General features: G+C 64.2%; 1 protein-coding gene across 1 annotated transcript in view; it reads left to right on the top strand.

The window, feature by feature from the left end:
- The window catches only part of TNRC18 (trinucleotide repeat containing 18), an 83,066-nt gene that overhangs the window by 19,952 nt on the left and 43,741 nt on the right, over positions 1–19,373 (top strand). Inside the window, exons 2-11 of the mRNA XM_045462445.1 lie at positions 1,021–1,176; positions 3,273–3,398; positions 3,857–4,408; positions 4,440–5,582; positions 11,122–11,224; positions 11,521–11,726; positions 12,146–12,292; positions 12,821–13,011; positions 14,357–14,786; positions 15,988–16,986. Coding sequence (XP_045318401.1) covers positions 1,021–1,176; positions 3,273–3,398; positions 3,857–4,408; positions 4,440–5,582; positions 11,122–11,224; positions 11,521–11,726; positions 12,146–12,292; positions 12,821–13,011; positions 14,357–14,786; positions 15,988–16,986 — 4,053 coding nt within the window. The remainder of the gene's footprint in view (positions 1–1,020; positions 1,177–3,272; positions 3,399–3,856; positions 4,409–4,439; positions 5,583–11,121; positions 11,225–11,520; positions 11,727–12,145; positions 12,293–12,820; positions 13,012–14,356; positions 14,787–15,987; positions 16,987–19,373) is intronic.

Here is a 19,373-nt window from a genome sequence, read left to right as displayed (position 1 = left end):
TTTGCTGATGAGCGACCTGAGGCCAGGGAAGGGCAGCCCCCCCCGCCCAAGTCTCCCAGGCCTCCCCCTGGCCTGGGACCCGGAGGCCTGCAGGGATCTTCCCCTGAAGGGTGGGGTGTATGGATCCTGAGGGCCAGCGCCCCTGGCCGGTGGCAGCGAGGGGGCATCCCTTCTGGGGTGGGCCTGGCCAGGTGAGGCGTGGCTGGGGTAGGCGACGTCCAGCCAGGCTCCGGCACGCCGCTCTACCAAGAAGCGGTTGGCCACCACACCCCCATCCGAGGGACCTTGGGTGGGATGCTCTGCTCTCTGGAAGGATGGCCCATTGCTCTCGGTCTTTCGCTGCTTCCTCTCGCTAATCCGCTGTAGTTGTGGGGTGCTTTCGGGGTGTGTATTCCGGGTCACGGCTCCCTGGCTGTGCGACCGGGCACTGCCCACCTCCGAACAGCAGCTTCCTGGTGCCTTAAATGGGCACGTAGTTTTTTCCGGCACCGGGCTGGCCGATGCTGGCCGAGAACGCCTCAGGTCTGACCAGGGCTGCCTTGGGGTCGCTCTCCGACTCGTGGGGTCCCCCCTGATCCAGGAGCTCCACGTGAGCAGGGGTTTAGGCCACGGGCCCCCCACCCCCTACCCCCTCGCTCTGTGGCCTCGGGAGGGCCCTGTCCCCCGCCGCACCTCAGCTCTTATCTGCAGGTGGGGAGACCGTCCCGCTTGGGTCTGGGGTTGGGAGAGCCCTCTTGCTAATTGCTGGGTGCCCCGGAGGTGAGGGTCTTTGGTGGCGGGCGTCCTTCTGGCTGCTCCTCTGGGGCCACACTTGCAGCCTTTTCAAGTCCCAGGGGATCTGGTCGAGGTGACCAGACCCATCCTGAGCCGGAGGGTCAAGGGTGGGGTGGAAAGGCTTCTCTGGTGTCCCTGCCAGTGGTAGCTCCAAGAAGTGGGGGAGACATGGGGATTCCGGGGTGCTGGGCCGGGCAGTGGGGGCCTGGTGGGTGCCTGACAGTCCCCCCCCCCTTCTCTCTGCAGGCGAGGCCTTCTTGGGCAGCTTTGTGGCCAGCGGGATGGGGCCCTCAGCCTCGTCCCACGGGAGCCCCGTGCCCCTGCCCTCTGACCTCTCCTTCCGCTCCCCTACCCCCAGCAACCTGCCTATGGTGCAGCTGTGGGCCGCTCATGCCCATGAAGGTAAGGAGTGTGCCAGGTGGGCGGGGCTGAGGGCTGTGGGCCACTGTCCTTGGCACCTCTCCATCCTGCCCACTCCCTTCCACCTCCGGGCCTCTCTCCTGCCGTGGCTGGCGGGTGGGGGGACAAGGCCTGGTCATCCAGCTGCCCTGCTGTTCCTCAGATACTCAGTGCTTCCTCTGGTCTCTGTCACGGGGCCTTTGCACAAGCTGTTCCCACCGCTGTGGGCCCTCACCCACTGTTCATCCCTTAGGGCTCAGCTACCCGCATCCCCACCCCCCTGCCCTGGCCCGCCTCTCACCTGAAGGACAGGTTTATCTGTGTGTTTACTTGTGAGACATCCGTTTTCCCGCCAGAGTGAGCTCTGAGGGCAGGGCCTAGTTCTGGTCACCGAGGTCTCCCTGGGGACCCTCGATAAGCAGTGTTGGAGCAGTGGGACCAGGGTCATCGGGCCCTCCTGTTGCAGTTCTGCAGTGAGGGCCACGGTCCCCTCTGTCGGGGAAGGGATGGGCCTGAGGGACCCCGAGCTCTTCCCCCCCTCTGGCGGATTTTGGATGCTGGGTCCTGGGAGCGTCCACTGCAGACCCGAGGGCTTTCTGGGGTCTTTCGCAGCGCGCTGTCTCCCCACTTTCTCCTCGGTGCCAGGGGCTCACCAGGAGGGGGTGGTCCTGCCTCTCTAGGCCTGGGAAGGTGGGCAGTCTTTTGGGGCTGCGGTTCCCACCTGAGCCTCCCTCTTCAGTCAGCCAGGGTGGGGCTGGAGGGACCTGAAGAGCTAAGACGGTGCCTCTGGTGCCTGCGTGCCACCAGCCTGCTCCTCTGCCCCTCCCGACTCCCTTTTCTTCCGTGTCACAAGTGCTGTGCAGTAACGCATATGCAGTAACGGCTCCAAGCACGTAGGGTGCTTATTACTATGTACATTGCGTTGCACATCTGAACTCATCTTATGCGCCCAGCAAGCTGTGAGGTAAGGACCGCCGGGTCCACTCTACAGCCGAGAAAGCAGAGGGATCCGATGCGATGTTTCAGTGCTTGAAAGAGATCATGTGTATCAGGTGCTCTTGGTTTTTCTGGGGTTGTGGTTAATATCTTTAGCAGGTGGCGCCGTGGGAGAAACGTGGGCCCGGTGTGGCCAGGGACAGGTCCTGCATCTCTGGCCTCGGAGGGAACCACTGGGGGCACGTGGGGCCCGAGTCTCAGGTGTCTCCGATTGGCCTTTGGTCCCGTAGGACCCCCCCCAGCCCAGGCAGAGCATCAGGACCCTCCCCCGGTGCTCGGCAACCTGCCTGCTCGCCAGTTGGCCTGGCTTTCTGGGCCCTGCTCAGGGGCTCTTGGGCCTCCGTTGTGTGCCCTTTTAGATGTTTCCTTTCTTTTCTCTGTGGCTACCCTCTCCTGTCTTCTCTGTCCCACAAAGCCCCAATTCTGGGCATCCCTGGTGGGAAGACCTCACCGGAAGGATCCTCACCAGGAGGAATTCTTTCCCGGCGGCACCTTCCTGGGAGACCTGACAGTTGGAGATGCTGGGCAGGCTTGAGTTCAGAGGTGATCGACCTGCTCTGGGTCACACAGCAGAAGGGACTCATTAAATCAGTAAACCACCCGACGTGGTCTGTGTGGGGCTGAGGTTAACTGTCCCGGTGACCTCCGTTCACAGTCGGGCTCCTCTGCTGTGTGACTTGGGGCCAGTGGTCCTCCCTGAGCCTGTTTTCTCATCTGTAAAGTGAGGATGTTAAGAGTATCCGCCTCGCAGAGTTTTGTGCTGCTGAAGTTTAAATGAGAATAACAAAGGCAAAACAGTTGGCAGCACTTGGCCTGTGATTAGAGCCCCCATCATCATCATCATCATCATCATCCGCTGCTTAGTTGGAGCCCTTCCGGATCCTCTTCCGGTGGGGATTTGAGGGCTTAAGCGGCTGGGGGCTGGCTGGGCCTAGAGGGAGGCAAGCCTGCTCTACGGAGCTGGTCGTAGATCTCAGGGCTCCCGGAACCAGGGGCCCCCTCCACAGCTAAAAGATTTTATTTTCAAGAAAAAGAGCGGGATGGAAGGAAGTTCCTGTTGGGAGGCCATGCCTTGGGCCAATCCGACTTTTTCTCTCTTCCAGGCTTCTCCCATCTGCCCAGCGGGCTGTACCCATCCTACCTCCACCTGAACCACCTGGAGCCCCCCAGCAGCGGGAGCCCCCTCCTCAGCCAGCTGGGCCAGCCCAGCATTTTCGATACCCAGAAAGGTATCGGGGTGGGAGTGGGGAGATGGGTTGGAGGGTACCTTCTGAGGGGTTTCTCTGGGGGTCCCCACCACTACCCAGTATGCCAGGCAGCACCCCCTCTGTTTTCCAAGACCCCTGCTCCTGAGGGCCTCCCCAGCCCTCCACCCCCCAGCCTTCTGGTGCCTTCTAGTTGTGCTGTACTCGCCTGACCCTCTCTCTGTAGGCTCGAAAGACAACCCTGGCCTCTACCCCTTTCCCAGATGAGGAAACTGAGGCCCAGAGAGGTTAGTCAGTGGCCAAGGCGAGATTATGACCTCCAGACCCTCCCATTTCCGGAGCCTGCCCTCCAAGGGCTGCGCTGTGCAGGACCGTCCTTCCTAACCCTGGGGTTGCAGGGCGCCCCTGAGGGCCCCTCCGCTTCTGCGTCGGCGGGATGAGGGGGCACTCGCTCACGCCTGCACTCTCTCTCTTCTCCGCAGACGGCTTCTACCTGCCCGCCCCAGGGGCTCCGGGCGCCCTGCACTCTCACGCGCCCTCCTCCAGGACCCCGGGCGGCCACTCCTCCAGCGCCCCGACCAAAGGCTCTTCGCGGGAAGGTGCGGCCAAGGAGCGGGCGGGCCGCGGCGGGGAGCCGCCCCCGCTGTTCGGCAAGAAGGACCCGAGGGCCCGCGAGGAGGCTGCGGGGCCACGCGGCGTGGTGGACCTGACCCAGGAGGCGCGGGCGGAGGGCCGCCAGGACCGCGGGCCCCCGCGCCTCGCCGAGCGCCTGTCGCCCTTCCTGGCCGAACTGGGGCCGCCGCGCGCGCCGGGCGCCGCCGCCGCCGAGTGCAAGGGCAAGAACCCACCCCCGCCGCCGGCGCTGAGCCTCTGCAACGGCGCGGGCGACGCGGGGCTCCCCGCGCTGGTGGCCAAGGAGGCGGCGCGCCAGGACGAGAGCGCGCGGCTGCGGCGCGCAGAGGCCCTGCTGCCCGGGCCCTGCCCCTGCCCGTCGCCCCTCCCGCCGCCGCCGCCGCCCAAGGGCCCGCCCCCGCCCCCCCGCCGCCCCGGCCGGGGCCTTCGCCGCGCCGCAGCCGGCGCCCGCCGGCGTCTACACCATCTTCCCCGCGGCAGCCGCGGCGGCCGCGGCCGCGGCGGCGGCGCGCGAGTCGGGCCGCGAGCACCGCGTGGTGGCGCCCACCTTCGTGCCTTCCGTGGAGGCCTTCGACGAGCGCCCGGGGCCCATCCAGATCGCATCGCAGGCGCGCGACGCCCGGGCCCGGGAGCGCGAGGCGGGCAGGCCCGGCGTCCTGCAGGCGCCGCCCGGGTCGCCACGGCCGCCCCCCGACCGGCCCGAAGCGCTGCGCGAGAAGAACTCGGTCATCCGCTCGCTCAAGCGGCCGCCGCCCGCCGAAGCCCCGCCGACGCGAGCCGCGCGCGCCTCCCCGGACGCCCGGGCTTACCTCCCCGCCAAGGAGCTGCTCAAGCCCGAGGCCGAACCGCGGGCCTGCGAGCGCGCGTCCCGCGGGCCGGCCGCCGCCCCCCAGCAGGCCGCCAAGCTCTTCGGCCTGGAGCCGGCGCGGCCGCCCCCGCCCGCTGGCCCTGAGCCCAAGTGGAAGCCTTTCGAGCTGGGCAACTTCGCCACCACGCAGATGGCTGTGCTGGCCGCGCAGCATCATCACGCCAGCCGCGCCGAGGAGGAGGCGGCGGCCGCCTCCAAGAAGGCCTACCTGGACCCCGGGGGCGCGCTGCCCCGCGCGGCGGCCGCCTGTGCCAGGCCGGGCACCGACGTGCACGCCGCGGCCCACGGGCCCGGGGAGGCCTCGGCCATGCAGAGCCTCATCAAGTACAGCGGCAGCTTCGCGCGCGAGGCCGTGGCTGTGCGCCCCGGAGGCTGCGGCAAGAAGAGCCCCTTCGGAGGCCTGGGCACCATGAAACCCGAGCCTGCCCCCACCTCCACGGGCGCCCCGCGCGCCCAGGCCCGCCTGCCACACCCCGCGGGCCCTGCGGCGGGAGGAGGCCGGCAGCTGAAGCGGGACCCGGAGAGGCCCGAGAGCGCCAAGGCCTTCGGGCGCGAGGGCACTGGTGCCCAGGGGGAGGCAGAAGTGCGACACCCACCCGTGGGCATTGCGGTGGCCGTGGCCCGGCAGAAGGACAGTGGCGGCAGTGGCCGGCTGGGGCCTGGGCTAGCCGACCAGGAGCGCTCCCTGTCACTGAGCAACGTTAAAGGTGGGTCTTGGGTCCCACCTGTCATCTTCTCCCTGCCTTCCTGGTACTGTGATTGTGAGATCTTTGTATGATTAAAATTTTTTTAACGTTTATTAATTTTTGAGAGAGACGGAGCTAGAGTGGGGGAGGGGCAGAGAGAAGGAGACCCAGAAGCTGAAGCAGGCTCTGGGTTCTGAGCTGTCAGCACGGAGCCTGACTCGGGGCTCGAACCCACGAACCGTGAGATCACGACCTGAGCCCAGGTCGGATGCTTAACCTACTGAGCCACTCAGGTGTGCCTCTTTGTATAATCTTTTGATGGCTTTTGTTATTGTGTCTAGAGCACACAGCATAGCTCAGCTGACCTTTCCTCTCATGGGCATTCTTGTTTTCCCTTCTCTGATGTGTTCATGTTTAGAATGTTGCATCGAATATTTTTGTGCATCGCATTTTCCTGATATTTTGAGTCATTTCCTAAGATAGGTTCCTAGGAACAGGCCAGCTGGAGGCCTTCAATCCTAAGTCCTTGAGGGGGGTGCCTGCCTTGCCTCGTTCATCATCCCAGTGCTTAGTGTGGGACCTGGTGCCAGAGCAGTGTTTGACAAATGAATGAACGGCCGAGTGTGATGGACAGAAACGGGGTCCTAGTGGTCTCGTGGGACATTTGGTGCCTTAGTGCCTAAAAAATGCTTGCTGATTTCGGTAGGGAAGAACGGTCCGTTTCTTTCAATTATTGGTGACGTTGAATATTTTCCCGGAACTTGGTTGATGGTGTTTTTTGTGTCCCTTGTGTATCGTGCTGTTAGAATCCTTCACGGGGTTGGGGAGGGTTGGTATTTGCGGCATTTTTATCGGAACTCTGGCCTTGGTCTGCCCATCGTTGAGCCAAGGACCCTTCGACAGTTGGGTACTAGGCCGTACCCTCTGCCTGGACGGTGTAAAGTGTGTTGTGGTGTGGGGATGTTGGACTGGGGTAACGGCCTGGGAATCTCTTCTCCCACTGGCCTTGCTCTCGTGACTTCTCAATGGTCGGCCTGGATTTTTTTCCCTGCGTCTCTGTCCCCAGTGTCCAGCCAGCTTCCCGTATGTCCCAGCTGTGAGTTTAGGCTTTGGCCACATTGTGGGCCCCTGTCTGTGGCACCCACATGGCCCCCTTCCCTGCACCTCTCAGACTTTACCCCATAGGCCACCTGGGTGTCTTGGGTGTCTGACTCCTGGGTCCCCATCACTTCCTTTGTCTGGCCCACCCGTGCTGACTTCTGGGCTTTATCCTCCGTCCATGGCCACTCTCCTGTCCTAGATGCCTCTAGACGGCTCAGCCCTGCTCTCCTGGATGCGCTGGATGAAGCCCACAGGGCACGGGCCGCCCTGGGACTTCTGCTGGTCCTCGCCCCACCCGTTGGCATGCAAACTAGCAGCCGAGGGTCTTTATCCGGCTTAGGTGACTCAGTGAGTGACGCTTCCTGGATGTTTGTTGAATGAGCCTGTGGTTCTTTGTGGAGCCTCCCTCGTCCCCTCTTCCCTGAGCCAGGAAGGCCCGTCCTCCAACCCGGGGAGCTGGCCCCAGGCCCTGCCTTATACTGGGATTGGAGGGGGAGTGGGCAGCAACCCTTGGCCAGGGGGTGGCTGGTTCGGTGCTGGACGGGTCCTCTTGCTGGGACAGAGGTTTGCCCCCAGGGACCCCCCCTGCGAGGTCAGAGCTCTTTGGGTCCTTGCCCGAGAGGATGCTCACGTGACACAGCGTGGCACCCCTCTCGGGGGCTCCCAGTTCCCTGAGCTTGTGTCGGAGCCCAGAGTACCTGCTCATTCCCGAGGGCCCTGTGTCCATGGGATGCTAGGAGAGCGAGAGCGAGAACGTGTGAGAGAAAACATAAGTGTGTGAGAGAAGGTCTGTGAGGGAGTGCATGTGCATGTGTGTGAGAGCATGTGTGTGTGACGCTGCGACAGAACGTGGGGAGGAGGGAGGGCCTGGCGGGTTTGGGGTGAGATGTTCGGGGATTGGTCTGCCTTCAGGGAAAGGCCTGCCTTTTCTTGGCTTGCATTTAGCGTGTTGGGGTCTGGGAGCTTCTGACATTGCCTGTGAGTCCTAGATCCTCCCGGAGTAACGTCCCCGTGGGCCCTCAGGGGCCCTGAGATGGACCAAGGAGGGGCGTGACCTACGCCTGTGAGTCCCAGCGATCCGTGGCCTCTGCCCCGAAGCGCGGCACAGCCGTGGGAGAACTCGGTCGTTAGGTAGAACCCTAACCAGCCCAGGCTCTGGTACCCTCCCAGCTTCACCCCTGGGGAGAGCGGGCGAGGAGGCAAAGTGGCTTGGCCAGGGTCCCAGGGCTCGGGCTCGAAGAGGCAGACTGAGCTTGAAGCCTCGGCCCAGGCCTGCGTCTCTTCCCTCTTCGTCTTGCCTGTTGGCATCAGCTCTGTGATGGAGTCACGTTAGGGGTAGATCTGGGGGGAGGGGTCGCGAGGACACGCCCGCATCGCTCCAGGCAGAGCTGGGGTCGCCTGAGTGTAAGCCCCGGCCGTGGCCCCAGACCCTGGAGCCGGTGGCAGCCACATCTGCCGACAGGTTCACGGAGGCCAGGCCACCAGGCCTCGGTCCCAGCCTCAGCCCCGCTTGGAGAGGCTGTCGCCGCATGGCTGTGGGCCCCGGGGGCAAGGCTGCCGTTTCCCTGGCACCCATCCCGTGCCCGCTCTCTGTGGGAAGCGCAGGAGGCACGCTGATCCCAGCCAGGAGGCCTCCTTGTCAGTCGGTGCTGTGACCTGGGCAGGTGGCTCTGTCTTGTCGTGCCTCAGTTCCCTAACCTAGAGCGGGAAGACGGCTGGGGCTTACCTCCTGGGTTTTTGACTCCTGAATGAGTGAATGCCCGGAGAAGATCCGCGGGCCTCCTGCGCATAGAAGTGGCCTTGAGATGTGGGTTGTTCCCACGACTCATGTCTGGAGGGCCGGGATGGGGTCTTGCGCCTCTGGGACATTGGAGGGGGCCCCGCGCCTGCCCCGCACGTCTGCCTCGTGCAGGAGCTGGCCTCCCACCACCCTGGAACTCAGCACGGAGAGGTGACGGGCCCTCTGCTTTCCCTTCTCACACTGAACAAAATCTGAACCACATTCCCTTCCACAGCCTACAAGGCCCTACAGTCTATGCTCACCCCTTCTGTGGTCTCCCCTCCTGCGCCCTTCTTTTTATTCTGTCTAGCCCCCGTGGCCTCCCTGATGTTCTTTGGCAGACTTCTGTCTGAGGGCCTTTGCCCTTGCCTTCGCTTATCTCACTCTTCCTGGATATCTTCTTGTGACTCTGTCGGTTCATTTATCCGTGAATTCATTCTCCGTGTGTTTACCGAGTAGCTTCCCTTTGGCCAGGTATTGGGTAGGGAAGGAGGCACACAGGCGGGAGTGGGACTCCTTAAACCAGAGCAGTACAGAATCTGATGGAGAAGACAGATGGCGAACAGCCAGCGAGCAGAACAGCAATCCGTTGCGATCAGTGCGGGGAGGGAGAGAGACGAGAGCTTGATGGAGAGGTGGTCAGGGAGGGCTTCGTGGGGGAGGTGGCATTTCAGCTAAACTCTGACCGGAAAGGCTGAATAGTCTAGGGGAAGGGCACTCTGGGTGTCGGGAACGGCGTGTGTGGCCCTGAGTGTGGTGAATACAGAGAGCTCTGGTGACTGGGGCATGGTTCTGTGGGGCTGGGGTTCTGCAGGAGGGTCAGGCGTGTACAGGGGATGGGAAGCCACTGGCACCCTGAATGGTGACAGGGCAACAGACATCGGACAAGGGGGCTCGGGGCTAGGTGACCCTCTAGGCACTTGTCCCTTTTGGGGACTCCAGGAGTCACTGCTAAGTCCTGTCCCTGAATGCAGGGTGGGCCGCTGGGCAGGAGGGCCCTTGGGCTTTCTATGGGCTTGGGAGGCCATCTCCGCCTGGAGAAGGGAGCTGGGGCGCATGCTCTAATTTCCCAGCCCGGCCCGGCCCTGGGACTCTGGGGGGTCCTCCACACCTCGGCCTTGTCTGAAGCCTGGGCTGCCCTTCCGGACCTGACCACCCTGGGGGATTCCCTAAAGGGACCCTCTACTCCGTCATGTAGCAGGTGGGTGGTCTCAGGATCCCTGTGGTTACAGGAACCACACTGACACTCCCCCCAGGCTGGCTGTGGCACTGCTCTCCCACTGAGGGCCCCTCCCCTGCTTGCCCCAGGCCGGGCCGGGCCGGGTGAGACCACAGCAACTCTGAGCCCGTGTAAGTGAAGTTGGCTCAGCGACTTTGCCGACTGCAGCCCGCGTGGATAGTCGACGTAGCAGGGAGGCACCTCGGTGTCCCACAGGGGCCAGGTTGTGAAGACACGTGCTCCCTCGCCCGCCCTCACTCCTGCCTGGCCTCTGGATGCCCCCGTTGTTGGCCTGTCTCAGCTTAGATGCTCACTGCACTTCCTGTCGTCCTGGCCCACCTCTGGGACTTCCAGGCTGTCCTCCCAGGTGGTCTCCTGGCCCAGTGTCCCCTCCTGCCTCTGGGGTGCGCCCCTCCCCAGCGCTGCTGTCTCCTCGCGTGCTTGGTCCACGGGCATGTGCCTCTCTCCGGGCTCCTGTCCTTTGTCCTGGGGCTGTCAGGCTCCCGCCTTACTGAAGGCTTGGGGGGGGAAACACCACGCACCCTGCCGAGCCTCTCCTGGGGGCTCTGTTCTTTGCTCGCTCCCAGTTTTGGGTGGGCAGAGGGGAGACATGAAGGGGAGATGGCTGATGGCAGCATTTCCCTGAGTGCGGGGGCCGCTGCCGGACCCCTGGTCTGGCGCGGAGCACCTGTGCTGGCGCCTCGGCGAGGCGAGGCCTCCTCCCTGCGCGCCCCTCCCAGGTCCGCCGGGCCTCTCGAGATGCAGCGGGGTGGGCGCCAGCCCCAGTGCATTTCTCTCTTGAGCAGCGTCTCAGCTGCTTTCTGTGAGGCCACTGCAGCCAGCGACCGTGCCCTAGCCTGCCCGGGGCTGCCACGTGTGTACCGGGTTCTGGCTTGTGCGGAAAACACCCCGAGAGAGGGCCGGGGGCAGGAGCTGGAGCTGGTGGAAGGTGGCAGGGGGGGGAGGGACGGACCAGACGGCTGTGTGCCAGGCCGGACTTGGGGAGCCGCCTTCTCTGCTCTGAGGGCTCTCGGGGGTCGGGCAGCTCAGGGAAGGTATAGCCGAAGGGGCAGCTCACACGTTTTCCCGTCCTCCCCCCTTCCCCCTGACGTGGATCGTGTTCTCTAGTTTTACTTTACTGTCCTGATTTGAGAAGGCTTAGCCACGTGTCTGCAACAGCCAGAACCACGACGGGACCGCAGTGGGGCTTGAGCATGGCAGGTGCTTCCCTGGGACCTGGGTCTGGCTGTGCTGCTTTCTTGGGTTGTGGTTTCCCCTCCGTCTTGACCCGCCCCGCCCCCAGAACCCGCCTTCGAGGCACAGCAGTGGTGAAGCGGCACCCGCACTTGCCCGGGCGAGGTCCACACTGGCACTCAGGGGCAGGGGCGGGGGGAGGGCGGGTGCAGGTGCGCCGGCAGGGGGTGCTTGCTGGGGGCTCACTGCCTGCCTGCTCCCCTCAGGACACGGTCGAGCTGATGACGACTGTGGGGACGAAAGGGCCAGGCACCGGGAGGAGCGGCTGCTGGGGGCGCGGCTGGACCGAGACCAGGAGAAGCTGCTTAGGTGAGGGCTTGGGGGGGCGAGGGGCCAGGGAGGGCGACCTTAAGTGGGTGGGGCCCCCTGTCCTGAGAGCCCGAGCTGCCCTGGCCCCTGATCCTAGGCCAGATGGCCCCACAGCCGCTCTCCACAGTCAGTGTGCGTCCCCCTCCTGGGGGAAAGCCCCGGGGGCCCTTCTGTCCTGAGGCTGAGCCCGCCCCTCTTTACGCTGGGTGTCCCCTGGGTGCTTGGGGCGACACCCCATCTCTCCCACGTCCCCCTGGCCAGCTGGGCGGTTGCCAGTGCCTCTGTTCTCCTTCCAGAGAGAGTAAGGAGCTGGCCGACCTGGCTCGCTTGCACCCCACCAGCTGTGCTGCTAATGGCCTGAACCCCAACCTCATGGTGACCGGGGGCCCGTCGCTGGCAGGCTCGGGGCGCTGGTCCGCCGACCCCGCAGCCCACCTGGCCACTCCCCCCTGGTTGCCCCGCTCGGGCAGCGCGTCCATGTGGCTCGCCGGACACCCCTACGGTAGGTGCGGGGCCGGCGACTTCCCCCTTGTCTGGCGGTTGAGGACGGAGCGGGCCTGACGTGGTTCTTACTGGAACAGGGGGCCGGGGCAGGACTGTGGGTGGAGGGGAGTCTCGTGTGGGACCCACGCCCCGAGCTGGCTCCTGTCTTCCTGTTGCTGGGGCCCGGGCCTTGCCCCTCTGCAGACGCTTTGGCTCCCTCACGTGTCTGAAGAGGACAGTTGCTAGGACACCGGCCTCGTGGGGGTCCCTCTGTTGAGCCCATTTGGAGGTGGTACCCAGGGGTGGTTGGCTTGCGGCCTGTCACCCCTCAGCTCCTGCACGGAGACCCCAGGAAGTTGGCATCTAGGGAATGGACAGAATTGGGGTCGTCCTGGGCCCCCAGCCCCTAGCACTGACTCGGGCCTGGGTCTCTCCTAGGTTTGGGCCCCCCACCTCTGCACCAGGGCATGGCACCTGCCTTCCCGCCTGGCCTGGGGGGCTCCCTGCCGTCGGCCTACCAGTTCGTCAGGGACCCCCAGTCAGGCCAGCTCGTGGTCATTCCCAGCGATCACCTGCCTCACTTTGGTAAGTGGTGGCCTTGTGGTGGGGGGCAGTGGCTGTGGTAGCTTTGCCTGGAGAGCCTGACCCAGATGCCAAGGGCCTTCTTGGGCGACAGGCGTCTGCCCAGAACAACGGGGTGGGAGTTTGACCAGGGCTCCTAGGGGATGTTCTGATGTCTGGGGTTTCCCTGGGTAATAATGCTCTGGTGGTCCCTGTTTTGATGGGCTCCTACTCAGAACCAAAGCAGGCTGCCCCCACCTGGGGCCTGGCCCCCCTGCCCTGGCCCCCCTGCCCTGGCGCCTCCCATTCCATGGGAGTCCACTTGGTAGACCATCGGGTGCGGTGGGAGGAAGAGCTTGGGGTCCCCGCGTGTGGGCGCGGTGCCCCCTGGGCTGGGGACAGGGCCCGTGTCCCCTGGGCTGGGGACAGGGCCCGTGTCCCCTGGGCTGGGGACAGGGAAGGGGGTACAGAGGCTCCGCTGCCGGGGGCCTCAGCCTCCCCCTGTGTAGAGGGGGGCGGCGGGCACGGCCTCACTGTCCGCCCTGTCCCCAGCGGAGCTGATGGAGCGGGCCGCGGCGCCCCCGCTCTGGGCCGCCCTGTACCCGCCGGGCCGCGGCGCCCTGCACCACGCCCAGCAGCTACAGCTCTTCTCCCAGCAGCGCCTCCTGCGGCAGCACGAGCTCCTGTACCTGCAGCAGCAGGCCGCCCAGGCCCTGGAGCTGCAGAGGAGCGCCCAGCTGGTGGTGAGTTGCTGGTGGGCGGGGGACGAGGGTTGACCCTCCGAGCCCCCCGCAGAGGGAGAGGCAGACGGGTCCGCAGGCAGAGACGAAGGATGGCGGGGGCTGGGGGTCAGAGAGGGCCGCCCGGAGGGGGGAGCGGGCGTCTGCCCCCAGACCTGGAGGAGTTGACCGTGGGCAAGGCCCAGAGGTGTGCGGAGCCGTGCGGGGGCAGGGTGCAGGGAGCAACGGGGAGACCGAGGCAGGAGAGGCAGCCTGCTGGACTGGGCAAGTTTGCGTTGGCTGCTGGGGAGGTCCCGGGGCCTCCTGCGGATTCCTAAGCCCGGCCTGACCTCCTCCTCGAGCAGCTGGGCTGGGCCAGGGCTGGCCTCTAACACCCACGTTAACTGGTCCCGTGTGGGAGGAGCCACGAGGGGCTGGTTCCCCGTGTGGGTGGGCTCCCTGGAGCCAACGGCGCTCCTGCCTACTTGCAGGTCCTCTGGGACGTCTGTCCTCTCGGCCTCGCTGCTTTCCCTTCGTGCAGCGGCCACTGCAGAGGCCACGGTGGTGGCTTGTGCAGCGGACGGGGCCTGGGTTTGACCCTTAGCTCTGGCGTGCCTGGCTCTGTGCCCTCGGGCCAGTGACTTCACGTCTCTGGGCCTCAGATCTCCTCCTTGGGAAAGTGGCGATGCCGGTGATCCTATGTCCTCGGGATCATTCAGTGAGATTCGATAATCGTGGGAGTAGCTGGTGCCAGCGTGTCCTATGTGCTGACCGCCTGGTCCCCTTGGCTCCCTGCCCCCCAGCGAGCACTGGCTCTTCTCGAGCAGCTCCCTGCCATTTCCTCAAAAGCCATGAAATGTAGGAAGAGACCCCCACCCCCACCCCCACCCCCACCCCCACCCCACCCCACCCCACCCCCACCCCACCCCAGGCGTCTTGAGACCCAAAGGTGTTAGGACAGCACACAGCGGGTAATGAGCTCTCCGTGAAGATAGCTATCCTAAAGCCATATGAGTGTGGGGAGTGGGGCGCCTCCTTCATCGTCAGGAGCCTCATGCCTCTGCCCTGTCCCCCTTGTGCCAACTGAGGCTCCCGGTGGGGCCGGAGTCTGGACTGGAGGCCCCACCAGCCCCGGTGGCCCCCCAGATAGCCGCCCCCCCCCCCCCCCCCCCCCCCCCGCCCAGCCCCGTCTGGGGTTCCACAAGGAATGCTGTGCCTGTTACACGTGAGCCGCGACGGAACGTCCGTAGCAGGCTGGGAGGGCGGGCAGCCTGCATGCTGGGCCCTGCTTGAGGCGACCCCAGGGCCTGGGCAAGTGCCTGGCTATGGCTCGTGCTGTGCTCACCCTGCCTACCGGCCCCCTCCCCAGCAGGAGCGGCTGAAGGCCCAGGAGCATCGGGTGGAGATGGAGGAGAAGGTGAGCAAGCGGAGCCTGGAGGCCGCAGGCAAGGCCGGCCTGGCCGCCCCGGGCCCTGGGCTGCTGCCCCGGAAGCCCCCCGGCCTGGCCGCCGGCCCCACGGGCACCTACGGCAAGGCCGTGAGCCCGCCGCCATCTCCCCGCGCTTCCCCTGTGGCTGCCCTGAAGGCCAAGGTCATCCAGAAGCTGGAGGATGTGTCCAAGGCGCCCACCTACGCCTACCCCGCCACGCCCAGCTCCCACCCCAGCAGCCCGCCGCCCGCCTCCCCGCCGCCCACTCCCGGTGTCACCCGCAAGGAGGAGGCGCCCGAGAACGTCGTCGAGAAGAAGGACTTGGAGTTGGAGAAGGAAGCCCCCAGCCCCTTCCAGGCCTTGTTCTCGGGTAGGAGTGTGGCTGAGACCCTGGGGTGGGGGTGGGGGTGGGGGGCACGTGTCGCCCAGACCGGAGTCGGGTCTGGCTCTGGTCGAACCGATCGCCGCCAGTTCATTGACCATCCGGTTCTCCAGCCCTTCCTTCCTCTGTCTCTGCGGGGCGCCTGCTGCGTACTGGGCCTGCCGCCAGGCTCTGGAGTGAATGCATGAGTGCGTGGGTTGGACACAGCCTCTCTCCAGCCCCACCTCGGTAGTAAAGTCAGGGAAATGGGCGTGACGTTAGAATCTCCTTCAGAAGGACTCGTTCTGAGGGTTAACCAAACCGAATCGAGAATGGTAAAGGAAGCGCTTCTGGCACATGGCACGTGCAGGGTTGTCACGATGATCACGCCCTTTCTGGACCTCGGCCCCACCCTCTGCCGTGTGCTTCGAGCACAGGTGCTCATCCCCTGCCCTGCGCCAGTGGGGACGTGCAGCAGGTGGCCTTAATGGCGTCCCTCTGCCCCGGCGGCTGTTAAAGAGTGTGAGAGCGTCCTCGGGAGGATTTGAGTTCCGATTCAGATTCTGCTGCCACCAGAATCTTGGGGCAAGTGACTGCTCCTCTCTGGGGAGATTTGATGCCGTGCTAAAGGCCGGCACTAAGCCTGGCCCCGGGGCTGCTCCAGGCACCCGTCTTCCCCCTGCGCAGAAGCACCGCAAACATCTGGCCACGCGCCACCCTGCTCTTGGGCAGCTACACTCGGGGGCGGGGGTTCAGAGTAGAAACGTGGAGGGCAGCACCGTGTTGCCGTTATTTTTGAACAGTCGGGCTGCCCCGACTCCACTTGAATGGGGTGAGGCGGGAACGGAGGCCAAAGGAGGCCCCGCCGGGTCAAGACCATTGGTGGCCTACGGAGCATTTGCTTCTGGGCCAGCCTCGTGCCGGGCGCAGAGGCGTTGGCGGCCAGAGAAAGAAAGAGCCGACCGTGGGTTCTGCCTTTGAGTCCTGAGGCCCCCTCGGGACGGGGTGGCGGCTGACTTGTGTCTCTGTGGCCTGGACGTGCGGAAAGGCAGCAGGGGTCCTCTGATGCCGCCTGGTGTAGGACCGCCGGGTGCAGAGGGTGGCCACGGGGCTCCGTCCCGGCTGGCGGGTGGGTGTTGACGGGGGGACGCGGGGGATGTCAGACGCGACGGGTGAAGGGGCCTCCGCTGACTGTCCGTGTCTTTGGCAGATCTCCCGCCCAGGTACCCGTTTCAGGCCCTGCCGCCGCACTACGGGAGGCCCTACCCGTTCCTGCTGCAGCCCACGGCGGCGGCCGACGCCGACGGCCTGGCCCCCGACGTGCCGCTCCCGGCCGACGGGCCCGAGCGCCTGGCGCTCTCGCCTGAAGACAAGCCCATCCGCCTGTCCCCCTCCAAGATCCCGGAGCCGCTGCGGGAGGGCCCGGACGGAGAGGCGCTGGCAGAGCGGGAGGTGAAGGCGGAGGTGGAGGACATGGACGAGGGTCCTGCCGAGCTGCCCTCGCTGGAGTCGCCTCTGGCGCTGCCCCCCGAGGAAGCGCTGGCGGCCCCGAGCCCTGCGGCCGGCTGTGGAGGCGGCCTGCTGGAGGCCCAGGCCCTGAGCGCCGGCGGGCAGGGGGTCGCGGAGGCCCCCGGGTGCCCGGACTTCGCGGAGGGGGCCGAAGCGCGGGTCGACTCACCCGGCCGGACGGAATCGTGCGCAGCCGCCCCGGACCTGGGGGCGCGCCTGACGCCGGAGACGCTGGTGGAGGCCAAGGAGGAGCCGGTGGAGGTGCCCGTCGATGTGCCCATGGCTGTGCCCGTGGTAGAGGCGGTGCCCGAGGAAGGCCTAGCCCAGGCGCCCCCGAGCGAGCCCCGGCCCGGCCTGGAGTTGGCAGACTGTGACGTGCCCCCCGGGGACGGAGAGCCCCTGAGTCTGGAGGCCCGGGAGGCCGCGCCTGTGCCCGGCGGCACCTGCTTCCTGGAGGAGGAAGGCTCCGACCAGTTTCTGCCTGGCCCGGAGGACCCGCTGGCTGGCATGAATGCCCTGGCGGCGGCTGCTGAGCTGCCCCAGGCCAGGCCTCTGCCCTCCCCGGGCGCCGGAGCCCAGGCCCTGGAGAAGCTGGAGGCGGCGCAGAGCCTGGTCCTGGAGCAGAGTTTCCTGCACGGCATCACCCTGCTGAGCGAGATCGCTGGGCTGGAGCTGGAGAAGAGGAGCCAGGACGTGGGAGGTGAGTCGCCATGGGCGGTCGGTTTCTATGGCATTTTTGGTGGTTTTAATTTTCCTAAGGATTTAAACATTTTGCAAATCCCCAGGATGGGGTTTACCCGTACCCATTTTTGAAAAGTTGAGGCAGAAATACACGGGGCAGAATTTGTCATCTCTGCCGTTTACAGGTTAGTAGCGTTCACGTGCGTTTGTGTTGCTGCGCGCTCGGTGTGCGGGCTTCTCTGTGAAGTTTCTCCTCGTTCTGTCAGTGCCGCGTTTTGTATCAGCATGATTCTTTGGGTTGCGGGGGGACAGAAAGGCTCATTGGAACTGGTTTAGACAAAGGGGAGGGAAATCGATAGGCTCTCGGCAGCCAGGTACAGCGGTAATTAGGTAATAAGTTTCAGGTATGGTTGGATCCGGGCACTCCGTCATCGGGAGTTTCTTGTCCTGTGTACCCCTTCCCCGTCTCTCCCTCTCCACCTGCTCCACTTTTCTGTCTGTTGTCCTCATTCACGGCAGGCCCACTGTCCTCTTGGGGGTCACCCAATACTTCTCGCAGGCCCACGGGCCTGCCCAATTCAGCAGACTCCCAAAAGAGGCCACCTCTTTCCTGGTGGCTCTGGCAAAGGTATTTGATTCATTCTCGTTAGCTCCCTGGGGGGTCATGCTTTGTGCAGAAGCAAACTCTCTGGGCTGGGAGATGGGATGCAACGGGCTGATTGTGCATCCTCCCCACCTCCCCCTCCCCCCCTTCCCCCACCACGGGGCTGTCACCACCGGGCTGCAGGAAATGGGTGCTTTCAGCAGAAGGGCAGCGAATTCTGGGCTGGGCACAAAAAACACGGGTGTTCAGCCCAGAAACTCAGGGCGCTCCAAGAAACGTGTACAGGAGGAGCCGTGGGCCAGGCAAGCCTCGCCACCCCACGCTCGGCCCAGAATCGGCGCAGAGGAGGGAGGGGCCCAGGCGACAGCTGTCAGAGAGATAATAATAGCGTTGCCAGTGTTTTGGTGCATTTTTTCTAGAACCTTTTCTACACACATACGCTTCTAAAATTAAGATCATTTTGTAAACAATGCCGTGTAAGCTGCTCTCTTCACTTAGCATATTTTTTATTAAGTATTTTCTACAGCTATGTGTCTTTATTTTCTTCTTTTTTTTTAAGTTTGTTTTGAGAGAGACGGTGCGTGAGCAGGGGAGGAGAGACAGACACGGGGAGAGAGAGAATCCCAAGCAGGCTCTGTGCTGCCCATCGTGGGGCTCAGACTCACAAACTTCAAGATGATGACCTGAGCTCAAGTTGGATGCTTGACCGCTGAGCCACCTAGGCACCCCAAAGCTCTGGGTCTTTAAACATTTTCTTAGGGGACAGTCGAGTTTTCCACCTAGTGGAGGCCCCAGCCGTCAATGCCTTAGCTGGCCCTAGGTTGTTAGGCATTTGAGTTTGCCTTTGGTTTTGTTTTATTGTTGTAACTAATGTGACGAATCTTTGTCCCCACCGCTGATTTTCCTGGGGGTACATTCTCAGGGGTGGAATTGCTGGGACCGAACAAAATCACATTTTCAAGGCTTTTTCATCGCCAAGGTCACATGGTCCCCCGGAAGCTTGGACAAGTGATGCCCACTCCCCCGCACCCCACAGATGTCTGTTGTTTGGTTCTTGTTCTCCAGTTCATTACTTCTTTTCAGTCATTTAAATAGTTTGGCACAAAAAATTACTTTTTGGAAAGTGACAAACCCCCTCTCGATCCTACCAACAGTTGGTGGGTTTTCCGTGAGGGCCACAGAGCATAGCCCTTGGCCCTGTCAGGTGGTGATAGGTGGTAGGTGGAGACACTGGGAGGGGGACAGGATGGAGGAGGGAAGGGTGGTCTCTTACAGAGGGAGGCGCTTCTGGGTGAAGTGACCCAAGGAAGGCCAGGGAGGAACTCTTCTGGGGGATTTGCTGATGGAACAGCACCTGCAAAGGGCCTGAGGTCAACAGTATGTGTAGCATGTTGGAACCAGAGCAAGGAGGCTGGGGCTGGGGTGGAGTGGGAGGAGGAGAGTGGTGGCCGCCAGAGGGTTGGTGGGAGGGGGCGGGCATGAGGCCCTGGGCACCCACTGGAGGAGGGCTTGGAGTTACAGTCATAGGATCGGACTTAAATAGTGTCATTTGGGGGGGCTGTGTAGATACTTGACGCAGAGGCAAGGGGGGATGCAGGAAGGCCCAGGCCCTGGGGTGGTGGGTAGAGGTGAGGAGCAAGAGGATTCTGGGTAGAAGTTAAGGTGGAGCAGCCAGAGGGCTTTGCCAGCTCCGAGCTGGTGTAAGAGCGACTCCGAGGTTTCTAGCCTGAGCCGCTGGAAGGGCAGACTTTGCAGGAAGCAGCGGGAGGAGGTTTTGGGACCCACAGCTGGTTTCTGCATTG

This window comes from Leopardus geoffroyi, chromosome E3 (assembly GCF_018350155.1).
Source record: "Leopardus geoffroyi isolate Oge1 chromosome E3, O.geoffroyi_Oge1_pat1.0, whole genome shotgun sequence".
Lineage (NCBI taxonomy): Eukaryota > Metazoa > Chordata > Mammalia > Carnivora > Felidae > Leopardus > Leopardus geoffroyi.
Note: the sequence above shows the minus strand (reverse complement) of the source record. Positions and strands in the feature narration are given on the sequence as shown.